Source organism: Ciconia boyciana, chromosome 5, assembly GCF_034638445.1.
Source record: "Ciconia boyciana chromosome 5, ASM3463844v1, whole genome shotgun sequence".
NCBI lineage: Eukaryota > Metazoa > Chordata > Aves > Ciconiiformes > Ciconiidae > Ciconia > Ciconia boyciana.
The window spans coordinates 51,124,723-51,145,662 of NC_132938.1; the positions used below are offsets into that span (position 1 = coordinate 51,124,723).

General features: G+C 47.9%; 2 protein-coding genes across 3 annotated transcripts in view; one reads left to right on the forward strand and one right to left on the reverse strand.

The window, feature by feature from the left end:
* Positions 1-13,331, forward strand: part of TNKS (tankyrase) — a 145,102-nt gene extending 131,771 nt beyond the window's left edge. For both annotated transcript variants that reach the window (XM_072861357.1, XM_072861358.1), the window contains exons 21-27: positions 714-834; positions 1,462-1,559; positions 2,950-3,024; positions 4,250-4,355; positions 5,215-5,401; positions 6,162-6,318; positions 8,163-13,331. In XM_072861357.1, the coding sequence (XP_072717458.1) occupies positions 714-834; positions 1,462-1,559; positions 2,950-3,024; positions 4,250-4,355; positions 5,215-5,401; positions 6,162-6,318; positions 8,163-8,249 (831 nt within the window). In that variant the 3' untranslated portion in view covers positions 8,250-13,331. The remainder of the gene's footprint in view (positions 1-713; positions 835-1,461; positions 1,560-2,949; positions 3,025-4,249; positions 4,356-5,214; positions 5,402-6,161; positions 6,319-8,162) is intronic.
* Positions 13,332-13,406: 75 nt separating this feature from the next.
* Positions 13,407-19,585, reverse strand: DUSP4 (dual specificity phosphatase 4). The gene is made up of 4 exons (XM_072862724.1): positions 19,078-19,585; positions 15,911-16,047; positions 15,275-15,494; positions 13,407-15,047 (listed from the first exon to the last, which is right to left on the reverse strand). The coding sequence occupies exons 1-4, from the start codon at positions 19,469-19,471 to the stop codon at positions 14,662-14,664; spliced, it is 1,137 nt and encodes a 378-aa protein (XP_072718825.1). The 5' UTR covers positions 19,472-19,585; the 3' UTR covers positions 13,407-14,661.
* Positions 19,586-20,940: the final 1,355 nt, after the last annotated feature.

The following is a 20,940-nucleotide window of genomic DNA, read 5'->3' on the forward strand; positions in this document are numbered from 1 at the left end:
AAAAAATGTTTATTTGTCATCATGTTTATACCTTTCTGCTTCCACCAATAATCTCTGTGACCTTGAAATTTAAAACCTTGTCAGGTGATTGTAGATGTATTCATATATTGCAACCAAATGAATAGTTGTATGTGTCCTCACAATGTTAATTATCTCCAAAAATAGTGGAATAGTTGAGCATGACTTAGCATAGCTGGTCCACTGGTTTGATACACATGCAAGTGCATACATGGATATATACACACAAATAACACACACCATAATAATGTTGATGTAAAACACACTTAACATTTATTAGTCAGCTTATAGAATATTAATTTATGTTTGTGTAGTGAAAATAATAAATTGCACCACAATGTGAAACTTGGAATGCTTCAAAAATATCCACAGATTTGTCCCAGCATTTCCATGCATCCTCCTTCTAGATAAGTAAAAATGTTTTTGAGAACCTCCTGTGAGAACCAGCTTTTCTTAATTGCTGTAAGACAAGTAAAAGTTTTGCACAGCTTCAGGCTGTAGCAGCTGGGTGTGGTCCTGTGATAGGAAGAGGCTTGCCAGAAGGTGGCAGCAATTAGAAGTGCAGCAAAACGTAAAATAGATATACTCTCTTGGTTGCACCATGAATACACTCAATTTTCTGAACTGATGGGTCTTCAGCTTTGGGAATCAGGCCAGGTTTGGCAAGTGATTTTTGTGGTCTTTCACCTTTCCAGATAACCCTGGATGTGTTGGCAGACATGGGGCATGAGGAGCTTAAAGAAATTGGGATCAATGCGTATGGACACCGCCACAAATTAATAAAAGGTGTGGAGAGACTTCTAGGAGGACAGCAAGGTAAATATGACACTTTTACTGATTAGTCTAAGTGTAGCATACAACAGGCTCCCAAAAGTCACCTTCTGTAAGTGAAGCATTGTCACCAGGACTTGAAAGAATCTGGATGTCTGGAAAATGTACTTGCTGGCAGACCTGGTGGCTGGGTGGGCTGTGACAGGTAAAGAAGACATTGAGGAGATACAGGACTGAGTGATCACTTGTCTTTCCAGAGAATGGACACCCCTGAGGCAGCTGCAGAGCCTGTGTCCATTTCCAGGGACTTTGTTTCACCCAGGCAGGAGCTTTTGGATTGATTTGCCCTATATACCTATCCACAGGCCAGTTGTATCCTGAAGCGTGGACCTGATGGAGTTTTTTGCTGCCCCACACTTCTCAGATGCTTCTCTTGAAAGTGGAAACAATAAAATGCAATTATGTCCCACATGCATTTTCCTTCTCTCTTTTAAAGCCTCTGCTGCTAACGAAAGCACTCTATCTTTTCAAGGTTGTGTTTCTGCCTTGTGTTTATTTTGCATTTCCTGCTGTACTGGGGTTATTTAAGAAGAGTGATGATGATGGATACAAATAAAGCTGGTATTCTTTTCTCCTGTTGATTTTTATTCCTTTAATTCCTTCTCTTTGCAGGCACCAATCCTTATTTGACTTTCCACTGCGTGAGTCAGGGGACCATTCTCCTTGACCTTGCTCCTGACGATAAGGAGTATCAGTCCGTAGAAGAGGAGGTATTGCAAGTACCTTTCTTAATGCTCCAGTGGCAGTGTATTTCTCTTTTCACTTATAACCTCTCAGAGCTAAAGCATGCAATACTTGCTGAAAGTGATAAAATACGCTTTGGTGTATTAATTGCACAGATCTGACATGAAGTTTAGGGCTCTTCATTTGCCTTTTTATATAGAGCAATGATGGAAATTATTTTGCTGTGTCTTGCCAATTTTTTTTAGTAAGTGGTCTGTTTGGTCACTTAGTGTTATCCCAATTTTGCCTTTTCGTTGTTGTGTTTTGGATGTCATCTCATAGCAAGGGTTTCCACAGCTTTCTGGAGACAGGTGGACCTGTGAAAATTAAAGTCTGTGAGTGAAGACCAAGGGATCAAGGCCTTGCAGTCTCTGTAGGCATTCTCTGTGCTCAGGCTGTTTCTGCATGTGAACCAGCTTGTTTTCTCTTGTCTCAGTGGCTTAGTTAATCTGTAACCCAGATAAACAGCTCTTGGATAATTGAGAGTTGACTGTAATTTTGCCTCCCACACACACATGCTCTTTTATTTAAGTAAACTACAAGCAGATACCATTTTGAAAGAAAAAGCATAACAGAAAAGAGACTTTCTGAAGAGTTGTGTTTGAAAGAAACTCCATTTTACTGTGCATTTGCTACTTGTGTAGTTTTCCTACCCTGTAGCACAAAAGTGTTTGGAGTCTTTTTGAAAGTCTAGATACTCAGGATTGCTGCCAGCTTAGCCTGGAATATTTTTGACTGGTAACTCTGTAAACTGGAGTTTGTGCAGATCTTCTGTATAAACTTTTCTGATAGAAAGGGTTACTTGTCTGCTATAGTAAATTGGGATATTTGAGCTGTTACTGAATGTTGTTGCTGTAGCTATAAATACCTCTGGAAAAGACACGATGAAACTGTTGGAATTCTCAGGGGCTGCTAGTGACAGGAGAATTTACAGTGCAAGCATTTTCCTATCACTAAGAAATACAAACTGTACTCATTAAACACATTTGTTATTACTTGAAAAATGATCTTTTTGTATATTCATTTTCAAATACTTTTTTCTAATCTAAAGCAGGTTTTCTAGTTGTGTATAATTTTGATAGCAAGTGCCACTATTGTCCTTTTTCCTATGTAGATTTTTATTACAAGATTGGATAATTGCATCATCTAACTTCTGTATTGTGGAACAGCATAGTGCATTGGATGCCTGAGAAATAAGGGTGTACCTCAGTCTAAAATTGAATTGTGGTTTGTCTTGTGGGTTTTTTTTACACCTTTTAATTAATTTTCAATAAAGATTGTCTGTTGTTGCCAGTGGTATTCTGAGATACTGCATGAACACTTTGCCTTGCTAGCAAGCTTTGTGTGCTGAACATTCGGCTGTGTTCATTTATGTAGATGCAAAGTACAATCCGGGAGCATCGGGATGGTGGAAATGCTGGCGGAATATTCAACAGGTACAATGTCATCAGGGTAAGTTTCAAAACCTCTTAATTCTGTGTGGTAAAATAAGTTGGTACTTATGCAAGCAGGCAGAATTGGTTTAATGGATCACCCTTTTATATTTAAAGTTCTTTGTTGAAATAATATTCAGGAGCAGAGTTAAAGCAAGTGCTAAATGCTAAAATGAGACTGATCATGTGCTCTGCACATGGAATGATGGAGAAGTATCCACTTGTGCTCTTAAAGGAGTCTGAAGAACTGATATTGAAGACAGAAGTGGTGAAGAGCCTGACTTATGTTTCACAGCCTGAGTTAATTTCAGAGATCTGTAACTTCTGTATTTGACTTTGCAGCACAGATTTTCTTCTCAGTGTAGTCCTTTCTTGCCTTTTTAAAGGAGATTTTTTTGGGGAGGGGGAAAGGATCAGCATGACTTTTTATTGAAAGTTTCTGTCTCCCTATGCTACTTTGGATCTTGCCACCACCTTCTTTGCCCCTGCCAACTAGAAAAATACCTTTTACAAGCCCTGGCATATCAGAAAATGGAGTCTTGTCTTTCTGAGGGAAAGTACACTTTCTGGTTCTGTTTTTTGGGGAGGAGGAAATAAAGGAAATCAGAACATAACTCAGTTCCTGAGTTCCAGCAAACACCTGCTGTATATCTCTGAAAAGTGAGCCTGTGCAGAGCCTTTTCAGCTTGGCCCAGGAGATCATACATCCTGAAGCAAACTCTGCTTCCATCCTACACCCAACCAAAGGTGAAGTCCTTTACAGAAACCACAGTGGTATTAGAGCATATAGCTGGAATGATATCTCAAGATAGATTATTACAGCACATCTCCTAATTTCTTTCCTCAGAAGTTGTTTCTTTTCATAAAAATTTGACCTAAACCAGGCAGCAAGCTTCAAAAAGCTAGCCCAGATTGTTTAACAGAGGTCAAAGCAGAGAGGGAAGGAGTTTCAGACAGTTTGTAGTTCTTGGTGGTATTACAAGCTCTGAGGGAAGAAGCCTGAAAGTCTTCCTTAAACCTGAGAACTTGGGCTGCAATTTCACGACAGTTTTAGCCATCTGTAAGCGTGTGCTGCCGACTTGTTTGAAAGACTTCACTCTTGCATGCAGAACAGCCATGGGATTTCTTTATACCATTCATGTGTCTTACTTTTAGTTTCCCTGTTGAATTTATGCAAGTTCTGTGAAACTGTATTCCATTTCAATTCCAATTCAAGTATGGTTGAACCTGTTGTACCACTGCAGATTCAAAAGGTCGTGAACAAGAAGTTGCGGGAGAGATTCTGTCACAGACAGAAGGAGGTCTCAGAGGAGAATCATAATCATCACAATGAACGCATGTTGTTTCATGGTAAGGAAGTGATCTCTATTTGTATGTACTGGTATTTAAAAAAAAAAACTTACAAGGACCCACAGGCAATGCTAACGTTGTTGTGTCACCATCCTGTACAGTAATTGTGTTTCTACACTAGAAATGCAGGGGTGTGGGGGTGGTGGAGTTAGTCTATGTGGTTACTGCAATCTGAAAAGCTACGCTAGATAAAAAAATAGGTTTTAAAAAAAGAAAAAAAAGAAAAGTTTTTTTGCTAAGCCGTATCTTAGTAATTTCCAGTAAAGCTGCTGGGAGGATGTTACATTGCTGAGAAAGACAGAGTATCTTCTAAAAGAGGGGAGCAGCACACAGTAAAAGCATTTTACCCTGGCACTTCAGGCAATCATCAGGGAAAGGAATCAAAACCAACCATGAGTTTCAGCAAGATGTTCTCTAGAAGCATCCAGAAGTGCCTACAAATGACAGTTGCCTGAGGGTCCTCCTGCCCTAGATCCTTCTATGATTCTGCGTAGGAAATTGGTTTTGGGTATGATTGTCCTGACATCTTGCCCCATCTTAACCAGTACTCACTGCTGGAGAAGGTGTGCATGACAAGATAAGTTTCACTGAAATGTGAGTGGGGAGGAAAGCCATTTAATGAGATCTGTGAAATGAGTAAGAAATATGAGTCACACGTGGGATCTTGGTATATAACGATAAATCCCACACATCACTGCATCCTGCTGGGTATCACCCCCTTCCAGCTGACTGAGCATGCTTTCTGGTATTTAATGGTCTATTTGAGGCAGACAAGCTCCTCTTGACATACAGTCCTGTATTACTATAGAGCTTAACAAGTATGTATGATAACACATCATTTCGTGTCATTCTGTTCTAGGGTCTCCTTTTATCAATGCTATCATTCACAAAGGATTTGATGAAAGGCATGCATACATTGGAGGAATGTTTGGAGCTGGAATTTACTTTGCCGAGAACTCCTCAAAAAGCAACCAGTATGTGTATGGGATAGGGGGAGGAACAGGCTGTCCCACACACAAAGACAGGTCCTGTTATATCTGCCACAGGTATGAGTCCAGCAGAGTTCCGTATACATAATTCTGGCTGTCCTGGTTTTTACGATCCTGGCACAGGGTGAATTGCAGGGAAAGAATAGCCACTTGAGCTTGGTCATGGCAGGAAAAATGCAGTTTTCCATTTGTCAAGAGTGAACAAAAAAAGGATATAAATGCAGCGAGTCCCATAGAAAGGTCAAAAATTACATCTAAGCATACAGTGAGTATAAATCAAAGTGAATTGTGGCTCAGGAAAGAGGCTTGAAACAGCAAGTTTGAAAATGAAGTCAGGAAAATAGCAATTAAACTCCAGGCACTCTCAGAACAAAACTGCAGTGCAAAGTGGTGGTCAGCAGTACAGTGTTGTACTATGGATCAGATAATTTCGGAAGTATTGAACAGGACTTAATCACAACTTTGTTTTGTACTGGAGTAGATCAATGTGCTTTTTGCACTTTGAGACCTGTCCATACCCTGCTGGTAGGAACACAGAGTTTCAGCTTCTTTCAACAGCTTTATATAAAATGAACTAGAACAGGCCTCCGCACGAGGGCTAAACAAAGTGTGTGTTTTCCCTTCTGCATGTCAAGAAAGATTTTTTTTTTTGTGACAGGTTTCATACAGCCTTAGAAATGGTTTATAAAAGTGTTTCTCCAAAAAGCCTTGAGAAATTAATTGTAACAAAATAAACTCAAAAGTCTGAAACCATTCTGGAAGAATACAACTCCTAGTAAGACATATTTTTAAATTATGTTTTCTTTTTTCCTTTTAGACAAATGCTCTTCTGTAGAGTGACCCTTGGAAAGTCCTTTCTTCAGTTCAGCACAATGAAAATGGCTCATGCCCCTCCAGGGCACCATTCTGTTATTGGCCGGCCAAGCGTGAATGGACTTGCATACGCTGAATATGTTATCTATAGAGGAGAACAGGTATGTGGGTTAGCAAGGACTGGGTTTATGGAAGGGCAGAGCTTAGAGCTGGAGAGGGGATGTGACTGGTTTCCATACCAGGTGTGCTGTGATAACCTGGTTGATAAGATTTTTTTCATTTAATGTGGAAATAAACAGTGAACTGTATCAAGCCAGCAGATGCTACTCCTTTCCACTGAGCCGCCCTGATTTACACCATGCAGAATTGCATAATTCCCCCTGTGCAGCACTGCTAGAGTCTGTTAAGAGTTGTAGTTTCTCTCAGGAGGCACTGGTTCTCCCATTGCATTTTACTGGCATTACTGCAGTAACAAGAACATGTGCGTTTCTGGGGCTCTTGTAGATAATGAGGATTCTGGACTTTTTACCTGTAGATTCCCAGCAGTGACAGTGTCCCTGTCTGCCCGAGACTACCCTTAAATGGCAGTTGAAGTAGCACAACAATCTTCAGGAGGTGATTTTTAATCTGAATAACTCAGCCAGACCCTTAGTCTAGAAAAGTGGTTTGCTTACCACTCTGGATAGCTCCAAGATTATATAATAAATTCAGGTTGGAAGGAACTTTGGGGAGGTCACCTAGGCCAGCCTCTTGTTCCTGCTGAATTCAGACCAGATTGCTTGTCTTGAAGGCCTCGGAGAATGGTGTTTCACAGCCTCGCACAGCAGCTTGTTCCTTTGTTTAATTACTCTCAGAGCAAAAAAATAGGTTCTTTGTATCCAATAGGAACCTCCCCTGTTTTATTAATCTCATTCTCCTGCTGGGCAGCTCGGGAGAGAATCTGGCTCTGTTTTCTCGGTAGCCTTCCATACGTGATGGAAGATTGCTATGAGGTCCCACAAAGCCTTCCCTTTTCTGAACTGAACAAGTCCATCTCTCTCAGCCGCCTCTTGTTTATCCTGTGCTCTCTCCCCATGACTATCTTATTGGTCCTTCACTGAACTTAGCTCCAGCTTGTTGTCATCTTTCTTGTACTGGAGGGCCCAAAAGTTGTATGCAGTTGTCTAGATGTGGTCTAGTGAGTACTGAATAAACGGCAATCATCGCTACGCTCAGTTGACTGGCTACACTGCTGTTGTACCACAGGATGCTGATAGCCTTTATTACTGCCAGGACACGCTGTTGATTCTGCTTTAGCTTGCTGTCACCCAAAGGCCCCCAGCACCTTTCAGCAGGGCTGCTTCCCATCCTGCAATGTTAGAAGGAATTAGTTCATCCCAGGTGCATTTGCCCTTGCTGGATCTCACGAGGGTCCTGTTGGCCCAGTCTCCTCTCATCTGTCTAGGTTCCTCTGAATGGGGCCCTGCCCTCCAGTAATGTTAGCTTTGTTCCGGGACTGAACCTCCTGCCAGCTGTCTTGAGGAAACACTGGACAGACACATGGGTTACATGCTTTGGATGTGCCAAGTATTTTACTGCCAGTAAAGGCATTTGCAGGTCACATGGCAAGTCAGTGAGCATTTTAGGGTCAGACTACGTTGGTCACCTGAGACTTTTTTAATAACTTACCAGCACTGACTGATCTGTAGGATTAGCTAACAAGGAGAGTAACTCTGATTGTGAATTCCTGTTGCACACACATTTTCTGGCAGTGTCTGCATGGAAGAAACATGTTTCTTTCTACTATTGTATTAACGAAGGTGTTAACTACATTGAAAAATTCCCACTTAGTGCTGGCTAGGTTTGAAATCTGCTTTTTCTTTTGCACTCTGCAAACATAGAGCTGATTCCTGCACTGTCCTTCCTGATCACTGTTTAGTGAAATCCAAAATGTGAACTTGCTGAGCATACCCTTGCATAAAGCAATGTTGTTGTGTTGTTTTTTCTTTCTTGACTTCACTTTCAGGCATACCCAGAATATCTCATTACATACCAGATTGTGAAACCAGAAGCTCCCTCACAGACAGCAACAGCAGCAGAGCAAAAGACCTAGTAGCTACAGAGCAGTGAAGAAGGATGTGACTTCAATCTTGGACTGGATGGATACGTGTTTCAGAAAATCAGTATCATATAAAATCCTTAACAACCTGGAAATAAGCTGTATGTCTTTTATAAAGCATTGGTGTCTTGATGAATACGATATGAGTAACTCCTGCATACTCAACTGCTACTGTTCCTTTTGAGGAAAGTTTACAAGGGACTGCCTTTTAATAACATATCTCAGGCTCCTAGTCTCTGCAGTTACCATGTGTAAAATAATGTTGTTTTGATCTAGACTTTGGGAACATTATTGTGCAAACAGAAATCTTTATCAATGCCATCTCACATGTTAAAATTTCAGACACTACTATTCTAGTTATTTTATTTGCTGATAAATTGCATTAAGCCCATAATTTTCTTTTCAGCATACACCATTCATTTTATGTTTTCAAGAGATCCTAATCAACTATTTATTTTCCTTTTGTATTCTGAAGTTGAGCCAGAACCTTCTTAAAGATATTTTGCACAAAGTCAATTTGACTAAAATCATTAACAATGCAATATGAATTTCATCTGAGAAGGGGCTAGGTCCAGTTCTTCAATATAGGGGGGTTTTTGCACACCTCTGAGCAAACGATAATATGAGTGAGTGTAACTTTAGAGTGGAAACAAATTGTGTCAGTTCACTCTTTGTCTGAGTTTTCTGGGGGAAGCCCTAGGAAGTGTTCGCAAGGGTAAAACCAGCTCTTTTGCTTGGAAGAACTTCATGAAGCAGGTCAATGCCATCTGCTGGCATCTCTAAAAGAACGTTTTATAAGGCTCCTATTAAGTATATGCAGTTTGTGAAGTGTTCTCCAGTTACAGTGGCGTATGGTTTTGCTGGGAGATAGCAGGTGAAAAGTCAGAAGATTGCATGCATGAGGGCATATCTGGTTCATGTCCCTCTGTAATATGAGACCCGGTAAATGGGTTTCAAACTGGTAGGGGAGAGTATTATAGCAGTTTCATGTCACATCTTTGTGTGTGACTTCACAGTTGAAGAGCTTAAGGGATTTACAAAAATAATAATTTTTTTAAATATTGATTTTACATTTTGATGAGAACAAACTTTTAAAACATCAGTTGGCAAGTGGATTTGTTTGCAGGTATACCAGAGAACAAAGCTAGGATTTATTCACTCTAATCCCCTTCCCTGCAAGTTCCCAGGTTTATTTCACTGGGTGGGAGAAAGTTATTTTTAAGTATTGCGTAGCACAGCATCAAACAATTTCAAAAGTCCCCCTCATGGAGGATATGCATTTAACAAAAGTAGAAACAGATTTCTTTTTTGTGGTGTTTTTACAACTTCAGAGAAGGTTGAAAATCGAGCCATGTTAATTTTTTTAACAGCCAATACCGGATGTGCTTCAGTGTTGAGCATGTAACGACTGGAGAAAAAATGTTCCTTGAACACAACATGCTGTACATTTCCCTATCAACCAGCACTATTTAGTATCTGATGATCCAGTTCATGCATTCAGGTTTTATCCCCTGCAATAAAGCAATGAAACGACAGAATAGTGTGCTTTTAGTTTACAAAAATAGATGTGCTCCCCACAAGTGGGGTTTTGCTGACGTTTGGATAAAACAAACTTAAACCTGAAGAGCTTTTCACTTTCAGTGTTAAGACACACAATTTTCATTTTTAACATTAAGACATTAATGTTGAAGCAAGTTATCCTGACAGAGGAACTTCACCCACTGTAAAATCAGTCATTTGATGCAATCTGGCTACCTGCACATCATCTGTTTGATTATCTCTAAAGAAAACCTTAGAGCAATACTCCAACAGATCTTGAACTTTGGGTTTTATTTTTCTTGAGCTGGCAGTGGATATATGGTTCTCGCTTCATTTTGTGACCTGATTAAATATGTAGCTTCGAAGTCCAAGCCAGGCTCTAGCCTAGTTGTCCTTTTAATCAAATTTCATTGATAAAATTGGGTGCTTGTATTTTGGCTACTTGTTTAATAGTGTTAGGATTGCAAAGATCACCACTAGGCTTTGAAGCTGTGTGTTCATCATTTAAGTTTGGGGTTTGTTTTTAACTTAGTTAATAATGGAGTGGGGGGATGTGCCTATCTACACTAGGGTTTCAGATAGCGGTGAGAGTGAGTGTTGATCAGCATCCCCAATTAGACATAGTTTTAAATGGTAAAACAGTTGTGCTGCTTAGGTGAGCAAAATGGTTAATGTGGGTGTGGAAGTTAAAAGCTTTACATCTTTCAAAAACAAGAACAAACCTAAAAACAAAAACCCCACCAAGCCCGCACCAGATTCTGTTCTTGCTTGTTGTTTCCTGTGTGCTGATTGAACTAATGGCTAGTCTGGATTTCTTCTGCAGCCTTGAACTTCTAGAGGATAAAAATACTGTCCAGTATCTTTGAACTGCCAGTGTTAACGTATCTGATGTTCTGTGCAGAGTAAAGGTGCTGTGTGAGGAAATCATTTGCAGTGTTTTTTGTCTTGTAATGACATAATCTCATATCCGTTTGTGGCCAGACACAGAGGAATACCCAGGCCTGATGATGTGTCTGCATGTCATAGAAACCTGTGCAGGAGTAGCATCCTCCTCTCCTGGCGTATGTTCTTGTAGCTCCTCTTACAGTTTAAAACAAAGTGAGGATCTGCCTGTCAGTTTCAAAGTTACCCATGAAAAAGCTGGTCGTGGTTTTGGTGGTAGAGCTGCAGTTGGCAGGTTGTTATGGTACAGATGCTGCTGCTTTAGCTGAAGGGGTTAACTTGGTGCCTCCTCATTCTAAAGAATGGGACCTTAAAAATAGCACGCCCCCATAACCAGGCAGCTGCTGCCTCCTGAGAAATGAAGATTTTTGATTTCCTGAGAAGGGCAGTCCCCTGATAATGGGATGCTCATTTGCAGCATTGGGTCACCAGCGGAGGCATGGTAGGAACTGAGGATGCAAGAACACACTGAACTAAGCTATCTCATAAGCTTGGGAGCCTGGGCACCCTCACTGGCTCCAGAAAGAGCTATTTCCACTGGGACAGAACATGATGTCTGCTGGGGAAAGGGACAGTTGTCTTTCAGGCCTGTTGATTTTTGTCCCTGTCCCTCTGAGGCAGCATTTTGAAATGTCTGTGCAGTTTGCAACAGGACCGTAAAAGGCAAAACGGAAAGAAACTTCACCACATAGCAAAGAAGGGAGGGTTCTGCTCTCTATTGCTGAAATTGTTTCCATGAGACAGATGAATTAGGTACCTGGTGCAGAGTGACATTGCAGTCTGAATGTCAACAAAACTTCTGGTAGGATTAAAAGCAGAGAGTACAGTACCTTAATAAGGTGTATTTTCTCATCCTTATTTTTATCTGCCAACCTGTTTTGATCCCAGCTCCACAGAGACTGTTACAAACCTCTTGTACTAGTTCCAGCATTTTGCAGTCACTATTGGTCTGTAGTCCAAGGAATGAGCAATGTGTTTTTCTAACCTCTGTTTTGAATGTTTGCATGTGATGCGATTGAATCCCACTGCATTATGCAGCAGGAATTTATTTTGCCTGCAAACTTTTATACTTTGCTTGTTGATAACGGGAGTACCCCAAAACAAAACTCTACACTGAAGCAAAAAGAAAGCCCTGCAAAATGTTCTGCATTGCTGGCTTTGGTGGGCAGCAGACACGGAAAAGGCATGTGGTATATGGGACGGAGTACCTCCCGGAGAAGGGTGTTTCCTTGGCTCTGGAAACCAGCTGGTCCTTACTGTTTGTTGTAGGTTAGAGGAGATGTCTGCTCCCCATGAATGCGTGAAGTGCTGAGGGATGCTAACATGTTGTGCTGCTGCATGGCCTGCGGGAACTACGTAAGACAGTGGCAAATCTTCTCAAAAAAGACTCCTGTATCCCTGCAGTGAAGTTGGAGCTCCTGCACAGTACATGCACTACCTAGAATTTCCACATGGGACTGTTAACAGAAATTACCCAGAACAGATTTTTTTCAAAAGATGGGTAAAAGGAAGGCTCCAACATCAAAACAGATTAGTTTGAACATTGCTAATCGTTCTCAGAAGCTGAAGGTCAGGAAATGTGTGAATTTACTTTTAGTGGGATTTCTCCCTTTCCATGCTGCTTTGCCACAGAAAATCTAGCTCAGAAATCTAAAAGGAGATGCATCTAATGCATGCTTCAGTCATTTTAGGCTATGCTGCAGCCCTGCTGGGGAAGACATGGGAAAGTACAGATTCAATTCTAGCCTCGGGTAGTGAGTGGCTTGTGAACCTCCATAGCCTTGAATCCACTGATGATCAGAGGTGGTGGCTTTGGGACAGTCCAGAGCATGCTCTCCTGATCTTTCAGAGAGCAGCAGGACACGTGTGCAGAGATGGAGTGGCAGCGTCCCCACCTATCTGAACACATAGCAGATGTGAAACCTAGAGGATCAGGGGACAGCGTATGCGTGTTAAAACTTCTGAAGCAAGGTGAATGAGCCCAGGAATCAGTAGGAAACATGAGAAACATATGTATTTCCCATTACACTAACACATATGTCTGTCAGGTTGTATTATCTGACTGGTTTTGATAGATCTATTTCTGTCTTACTGAACCTGTTGGTGGCAAGTTTTAGTGTTGGTTCCCTTAATTACTAATGTAGATGATTAGAGTCTCTGTATTACAAGGTAATTTTGACACTATTTAACATCTGCAGAACTTGCTTCAGCTTTGGAAATTGAAATGGGGATTTTTCTGTGCCGCAGTCCCGTGAGCTTGTGCATCTTCATTCCTAATTGCTTTCTCTGCCAACCCAGATGGCAATGTACCTGGGGGTTGAGTTTTTAGACCTTTTTTTTTATATAACTTGTTTTCATAACTAGCCCTGTATGTTTCCTCTCTTGGTTGCCAATTACCTGGAGCTGGGATATCATTTATTTATTTCCTCCTTTACCCTCTCTAAGATGATGGGCAGGTTCTCAGCCTACCTACATGGTGGACTTTGGGTAACATCTCTGTAACAACCAAGTTTGATCTATAAATGTGCTTGGCTAAATGTCTGATCTGCAATACTTGTAATAGTTTAAAATTCAATAAATACATTTTTAACAGTTGCTCTGTGAAAGCAGAGTGTTTGCACAGCCTGCTATTTTGTCTTGGTCTTAGGACAAACCTGCTCCAGCCACAACTGTTGAAAACAGTTTTATTTTTATTTTCTCCAAACAATTTGTTTTCTTCTCCCTCCCTCAGGCAATAAATAGTTAATTTCTTAAAAAAAAAAACAACAAAGGAACAAAACCATACATATGTACATCAGCCACACAGGCATCTTGTGTGTTGGATTGGACTGGGGGGAAGGAGAGAGGTAGGGTGGGAAATAAGGCTCCAAGTGGGTTGAAGATGAGGCATTTTCTAGGCTTGGACCAAAAGCTGCAGCAGTGTTGCACAGGTAAAGGAGACCCAGCTCAGGTGGAGAAGGGCTGGTCAGGAGAAGGGAGGTGGAGGAAGTTTGAAAACGCTGGATGGATGACATCTTTGGGGCAGCCTCTCCTCCACCCAGCTGCTTCCTTCTCCCATTGCAGCCCAACCATGTCCCATCCTGCTCCTTCTGGAAGAGCAGCAGTGGGATGGGTGGAGAGGAAACCGAACAGAGTAATCAAAGCAGCCCAGACTGCTGCCCCCCCCCTTTTCTCTTCTTTAAGCCACAGGAGATTGGACCTAAGTTTTGTAGGAACCAGAGTTCCAGAGAGGCAAGAAGAGAGGCATTTAGGACTGCATCTCCCCCTCCAAACCGCCTCCCAGCCATGGAGATTGCTCTCCCCCACAGGAGTGGGCTCAGCTGGTGACTCTGCATGTGCCTGCCAGCTCCTGCATTGCCTCCCCAGCCACTGGCAGGGGTGAGGCTGACTGCAGGCAACCCCTGTGCCACCACTCCTGCTCACCCCAAGGCCCTGCCTGCAGCTCTGCTTGTCACCCAGTGTCACTGGCTCAGGTAAGCAGCACCTGCCACAAGCACCCATGTCTCTTTGTGCAAGGGGGAAGACTGCTGCACCATAAAAAGAGGCTATGCTCCCTTTTCAACCCAGATGAGCTAGAGGCAGAAATACAGGGAGAAGGGGAGGTGTATCTTTTTTTAAAAAACAAGACAATAAAATAGGGATGGAAGGAGATGAAGACCAGGCACTTGAGGAAACCCAGTATGCTATTTTTTTCCTCCCCCAAAGAGCCTGGACAATGTCAGGGTTTGTGGCTTTTACAACTTTCGTGCTTTCAAAACATAAAAAGCAAAAAAACCAAGATGAGGTAAGAAATTTCTCTACAAAAAAGATGCTGAGTCCAGGGTGAACGGCAGTGTCCAGCACTATTGCTTAACATCATGGGGCTCGTGCCCACCCGCCCCCTCCACGCCTGGCACTATCTGCTTGGCTGGCCTCAGCCCCTGAGCTAACAGCTGGGCGACATGGTGATGGGGCTGTGCAGGTATGGGAGGCTGCTGGGGGTGGCATGGACACCGACAGAGACTGGGAAACTGAAGACAAACTGGGAGGTGGGGGTGGAGGTGGCCTTGCCCCGCTCCCGCAGTGTCCCCGAGGGGCTGACAGCTTCCACTGCGCATGAGGTGGCCAACACCTGCGACTCAAACTGCAGCAGCTGCCCCATGAAGCTGAAGTTAGGGGAGATGATGCTCCGGCGCTGCTTGACAAACTCAAAGGCCTCCTCCAGCTTGACACGCTTCTTCATCATCAGGTAAGCCAAGCAGATGGTGGCGGAGCGGGAGATACCAGCCTGGCAGTGGACTAGGACCCGGCCACAACACTCCTTCACTGAGTCTGGAGGGCAACAGGGGATAAGATGTGAGACGAATGCCCTTCCAACAAAGCCCAGCCCCTTGCCAAACCTGCAGGCGGTGGCTGACCTCCCTCCCACCAGTGCAACAAACGGCCTGGACTCTGCTGGACCCCAGTCCCCTCTGAGCCAAAAGCTCCAGCTCTTTGAGGCAGGAACCTCTCCCGTGGTGAAACACACACCGACGCAGCTCCTCTGCACAGGCACTCACCGATGTACTCGATTGCCTCCATGAACCAGGAGCTGATGTCAGCTTTGTGGTTATCCTCCACGGGGATACACTTATACTGGTAGTGCCCCTCGAAGTGGTTGGGGCAGTCTGAGGAGACGTTCAGCAGGGCTGTGATGCCCAGTGCATCGAGCATGTCCCGGCGGGCAGCATGGTAGGCGCTGCCAAGGTAGAGGAAGGGAAGGATTTCCACAGGGCCACCCTGTTAGAGAAAAACAACAGATATGGGGGTGACCAGGGGACAGCAGTGGGCAGGACACACATCCAGATGGCTTGGAGGCCCTGAGCAGTGCAGGAACCTGGCAGCTGATCCAGGGCCCTCAAAAGAGGGAGCAGAGGCTGCCTTTCTGAGCTGTTAAACCCATTTCAGCCCTCACCACCTTCATCCCATTCAGGAACAGGCACGTGTGGTTAACGGGATTTGGGCCTGTCCACTCCCCAGGGAGAACAAATGCCCTGCGATCAGGAGGACCACCATGCTCTCCTGTGAGAGGAAAGGGAGCACGGCTCTGGCTCTGCAAGCCTCAGCTGAGGGAGAGCAGAGAGATGCCAGCAGGACCAAGTTGCAATGCTGGAAGGAATGGTCAAAATAGCTGAGCACTGGGCTTCTAGACATACCTGGTCATGAAGGGGGGTCCCACAGGAGCTGCAGCCCAAATCCAGGGGCTCGGCGCTGGTGGGGGGTGACACATTGCTCAGGGACTTGGTTTTTGCACAGAATTCAGGGTACTCTGAGGAGAAGCGCTCATAACCCCCTGCAAGGAGAGAGGCACGAAGTGTTATCCCAGGTTACATTCACAGCACTGCAGAACAGCATAGCCAAAGCTGACACGTCTCACCGTGCCCTTCGCCACTAGATGATGCTACACTGATGGAGAGTGGTCTCCTGCCCCAGGATGAGCAACCAGGCTCCTGGCAGCAAGCGGGGAATCCTTGAGGCCCCACCACTCCTCCCTTAGAGCAAGAGCTCCAAGAGCTCTGTAATGCTCTTGGCTGTCCAAAGTCTCTGGTCCAGGGTTTAGCCCCCTACATACCACCAGCCAAAAGCCCAGACCAAGGCCCAGGTCACCCTCTAAGATGATGGAGAGAGGATTTGTTGCCAGCATCCTCCAACTTTAATGGGAAAAGCTGCTCCCAGGCCAAAGACTGTTCAGTTCCCAGCTTTCCCAGACACATCATCCTGCCACAAAGCACAGGGAGGTCTCCCACTTTCCCAGCCTGACCCTCCAGCCCAGAGCTCCCAAAATAACAGGCCAGGGAAGCCAGGGCACTGGCCAGGTACAGTGAAGCTAACAGCACAGCAAAGCCGCCTTCCAGAGAGAGATGTCCACTGCCTCTCAAGGACATGGGTGCGACCTGAACATGGAGGTGAGTGCCCTGTGAAAGAGCAGCTTGCTCCTTTGACTTGCTGCCAAGGGGATAAGCAAATGTGACCTCAGATCTTCCTAGTGGCAGGCAAAACAAGAGCAAACCCCATCGACTTCCCCGGACAGGGAAACTGCAGTGTTGGCTGCAATAAACACTTCTGGTGAGATTTCCTTCTCTCATTCAAATCAAATCAACGCCCCTGACATCCTTGCAGAGTCTGACCTTGAGCCTTAAAGCCAACGGAAATCGGGTATTTTACTATCACCACAGGAATCTAGTTAGACCAAGCCCTGACTCCAAGGATAGCTCTTGAAGACTCACCCCAGCTGCAGGACCTGTGCCTGCAGATTTGGTCTTGCCAGAGCACACACGGCAGGACACACATTCCTTATCCAGCCTTAGCTCCGAGACTGCCCTGAACAAGGCTGGGTGTTCAAAAGATAGGTGGATGTAAGCATCTCCAGCAAAGCAGCCCAGGCATCCCTAGGCAGTTAGAGACCAATATTGCCAGCATCCCAGTGTCCTTTATGGTTTCCTCCCCCTACACAAGGAAGGGCTCTGGTACCTTAAAGCAGAAACATGCATATGCATCACTGAATTTGCATTGTCCCACCCACACAAGCAGGACAGTTTGCAGAGGCTGCGTTTCCAGGGCCTGACATCCCTTTGCAGTCCTACTGGTTTGATTTGGAGGAGCACCCAAAATCAAGTGCCCCTGTTAGACATCTTCAGGACGTCTGATCCTAAAATCCCAGGATCTACCACATCCCACTTCAGTGGCCATTACACCATCCTGAGAGGGAGAAGCTGCCCAGGGTGATGTGCGGAAATGGGCTTCCTCCTTGGAAAGGCCAAGCGACCCTTTCAAACAGTCAAAGACGTTTCTCTTCAATGTATCTCATCAGATCTAACGCCCGTTCAACCAAGCACCACATCCAGCAGCTCCATCCAGTGGCGTGCAGATCCTGACTGTGTGCGCAGGCCCCACCTGGCAGAGGACCCACGCTGTGCGGGTGCCCATCGCCAAGCAACACCCGGCCAGGCTGTTTCACAGGGAACCTGGCAGCAGTCTGATCTGCACAAAACAGATCTGGGTCTTCATCGTGACCGGTACCCAACAAATTTGCATTTGGACAGGCACAGTGCTGGGTTAGCATGGCTCTTGTGAAATCAGAGCGAGTTCAATGATTTTAGTAGCTCTGTGGTAAGCGAGGAAGAGGTCTCTAGTGCCACGCATGAGTCTCTAGGAGCCCGTTCCTTAAAGAGAAAAGATTGGAAGCCCCAAACAACCTCCCATGAGAACCACAGGGGCACCAGAAGCCCTCAGCTGACTGACAAAGGCCACCCTTGAAGCACAGCAGCGTTTCCTGCCACACGCATGGCTCCCAGCACCACGACGGCTCGTGGCGAAGGACCCGAAAGCATGCTCCCAAGTGAGCCCTTGCTGTGCAGGCACTCCCGCAGCAGCGCATCGTATCACATCCTTGGAACAGCTCCTGCTGTTTTTACTGTATCTAGTAAAACAGAAGCGCTAGCTCCTCCATCTATCAAGCCTCTTAATGGATTTGCTACTCTGCATACGCATCCTCACTCCTGCTGTAAGTAAACCAAGGAATAAATTAACTCTCAGGCCGTAAGCAAAAAAGGAAAAGCCCCACAGAGCTCATCCAGGAACCCCAGCTGAGCATCCCCCTCCTCTAAATCATCCCACGGCAACGCTCAGCACCAGCAGCTCCGACGGCTCACAGCACCTCATTTGACACATGCCGATGCCGAGACCACGGCGGGGGAAAGCCCCGATCGCTGCTGTGGTCGCACCGGGAACGCAGAGGCACCCTGGGGGCTTCTGCCCGCTGCGAAGGGGCAGCGGCGTGACACCAGGTATTCGGTCCTGCACTGACACCTTCTCCGCACCGTGGGGCTGGGGACGCACTCAAACAAAGAGGGGGGATCCCCCCGCTCTCGTGCCACTCTGTTTGCACCCTGCCCCCCGGGCTCTGCGCGCCAGCTCAGCCCAGCCCGCGGCCGGTGCCGGCAGAGGCACGGGGCCTGTCCCACCGCTCGCCCAGCCCGAGGCGGCTCAGACCGCGCTCCTCTGGGGCCACCCCCGCGCGGGGCGGACGGCCGCGCTGCCGACTGGCCCAGGGCCCCACCGCCGCGGCCACAGCCGCACGGCTTCGCCGGGTGCGCGCCCCAAGCGCAGCGCCCGCGACCCCGCCGCCGGCTCCCAACTTCTGGCAGGACGGCGGGAGGAGGGGGAGCGGGGACGGGGCGCAGCGGGGACGGGGCGCAGCGGGGACGGGGCGCAGCGGGGACGGGGCGCAGCGGGGCCAGACCCCCCCTCCCCCCGCCCCGGGGCCGGGGCCGCCCGCGTCCCTCCAGCCCCCCCCGGGTCCCTCCCCCCCCCGCGGCGGTACCTGCCAGGAGGCGGATGTCGGCGCGCGCCGTGTCGCGGCGGAGCGCGCGCACCACCAGCGCCACGGTGCTGTCCTCGCGCAGGGCCTCCGCGCGCGGGCTGCGCTCGTCGTACACCACCACGGCGGCGTACAGCCCGGCGCGCAGCCGCGCCCGCACCTCGCCCTCGGCCGGCAGGATCTGCTCCAGGCTGACGGCCCCCTTGGCCCGCCGCCGCACGATGGTGTTGCAGCGCACGTTGAGCGCCCCGCGGATGTGGCCGGCGCTGTGCGCCAGGAAGGGGCGGCAGTCCAGCAGCAGGCACCGCGCGGGGCCGCCGGGGCCCGCCTCGTCGCGGCACACCAGGCGCCGCAGCGCGCTGCCCTCCATCTCCCGCAGCCCCTCGGTGGCCACCATGGCGATGGCGGCGGCGGGGGGAGGGGGGGCGCCCGGTGCCGGTGCCGGTGCCGCTCGCGCACCCCCGCGCGCGCGGCGGAGCCTTTACTACCCGGCGGCGGCCGGCGCGCGCCCCCGCCCCGCCCCGCCCCGCCCATTCATCCCGCGCCGGGGCCGCATGAATGGACGGAAGGCGGCGGGCGGGCGCGGGCGACGTCACCGCCTCCATTCACAAAAAAAAAAAAAGTCCGGCCTCTCCGCCGGCCGGCCATGTTCTCCTCGGTTTGTGAATGGGGGCGGGCGGCGCCGCGCCTTTGTCACCGCGGGGCGCGGGGCAGCCCTCGGGCGCCCTGCCCCTCCCCCCCGCCGGGACCCCCTCCAGGCCGCACGCGCTGCAGGGCACACGTGCGTGCACACGCGTACACGTGCCTGTACCGGCACCGCTGGGCACGCGCGCGCGCACGCGCCTGCACGCACACACAGGCCGTAGAGAACACACGTGCGCACCCGCGCGCACAGGTGGGCACCCAACGGCCCAGCCGCACGCGCAGGCTGCGCGCGCTCCGCCCCCTCCCCTGTCCCTCGGCTGCGGTCCCGGGCGGGCCGGCAGCCGCGGCGGGGGCTCCAGGCAGGGCCCGCCGGAAGCCCGGCAGGCCCCGCTGAGCACGCGTCTGCCACCGGCACGTCTCCGTCAGACAGCGGCAGCTCACCGGCTGCAGAGCCCTAAGAACGCCACAGCACCCTGTCGGGGAAGACGCCCCGTGGAAGGCTCTCCGACCTGCTCCCCCACGTGCAGGAACGCCATTTTCGGCTAAAAGCCAAAGGAGCAAATTCACGGCCCCGATGTGGCTCCGAGAGGGTCCCCCCGTAGCCACCGCCTGAACACCAAGCGGTCATTTCATCCAGAAGTCCCCCTTGGGCTGCTTTCAAGCTACAGCAGTGCCGCCAACCCCAACACCAGGTGCTGTGCTCGGGGCATCTCCTGCAAACAGGCGCTGGCCAGTCCCAGGCGAGTCTGCTTCGGAGCCCTGAAGGCGCTCAGCTGCCCCGATGTGGACCTGGACGTGGTGTAAGGTTAAGGGCCCCGCGTTTACCCAAGCCCATCTGATCTGCCCCGACGCTGCTTTCCACAGAGGGCAGCATTTGGACGGGCAGCTTGACTTCCCCTCCCCGGCATGCCCAGGAGCTGCTGGTTTGGGCACGGCAGGGTAACACCTTGCTGTGCGCGCCTGCCCGCGAGGACTCCAGCCTACCACGCGCGTTCGAGGCCTATGGCTGGTGACGCTCCTGCGTCCCGCTGCTGCCTCTCCCTTACGCTCTGCTCTCTGACCGCTGACAGATTCTCCCTTCCATCTGCGTCAGCCTGATCTTTGTACCCCTGGCTTTTGTGTGCTGTGCCAACCCTTCGCCAGCCAAGCCGAATCAGATTAGCTGTGGGGGAAACATAGCTGCCATTTGTGTAATACAGCCCGCTCCGTGAATATATTTGA

Excerpts from the sequence above, each read along its gene's own strand:
- DUSP4 (XM_072862724.1), bottom strand. The coding sequence starts at position 19,471 with ATGGTGGCCACCGAGGGGCTGCGGGAGATGGAGGGCAGCGCGCTGCGG. Across the intron at positions 15,495-15,910 it reads GGACCCCCCTTCATGACCAG|GGTGGCCCTGTGGAAATCCT; the intron begins GTATGTCTAGAA and ends TTTCTCTAACAG. Across the intron at positions 15,048-15,274 it reads GGAGGCAATCGAGTACATCG|ACTCAGTGAAGGAGTGTTGT; the intron begins GTGAGTGCCTGT and ends GTTGCCCTCCAG.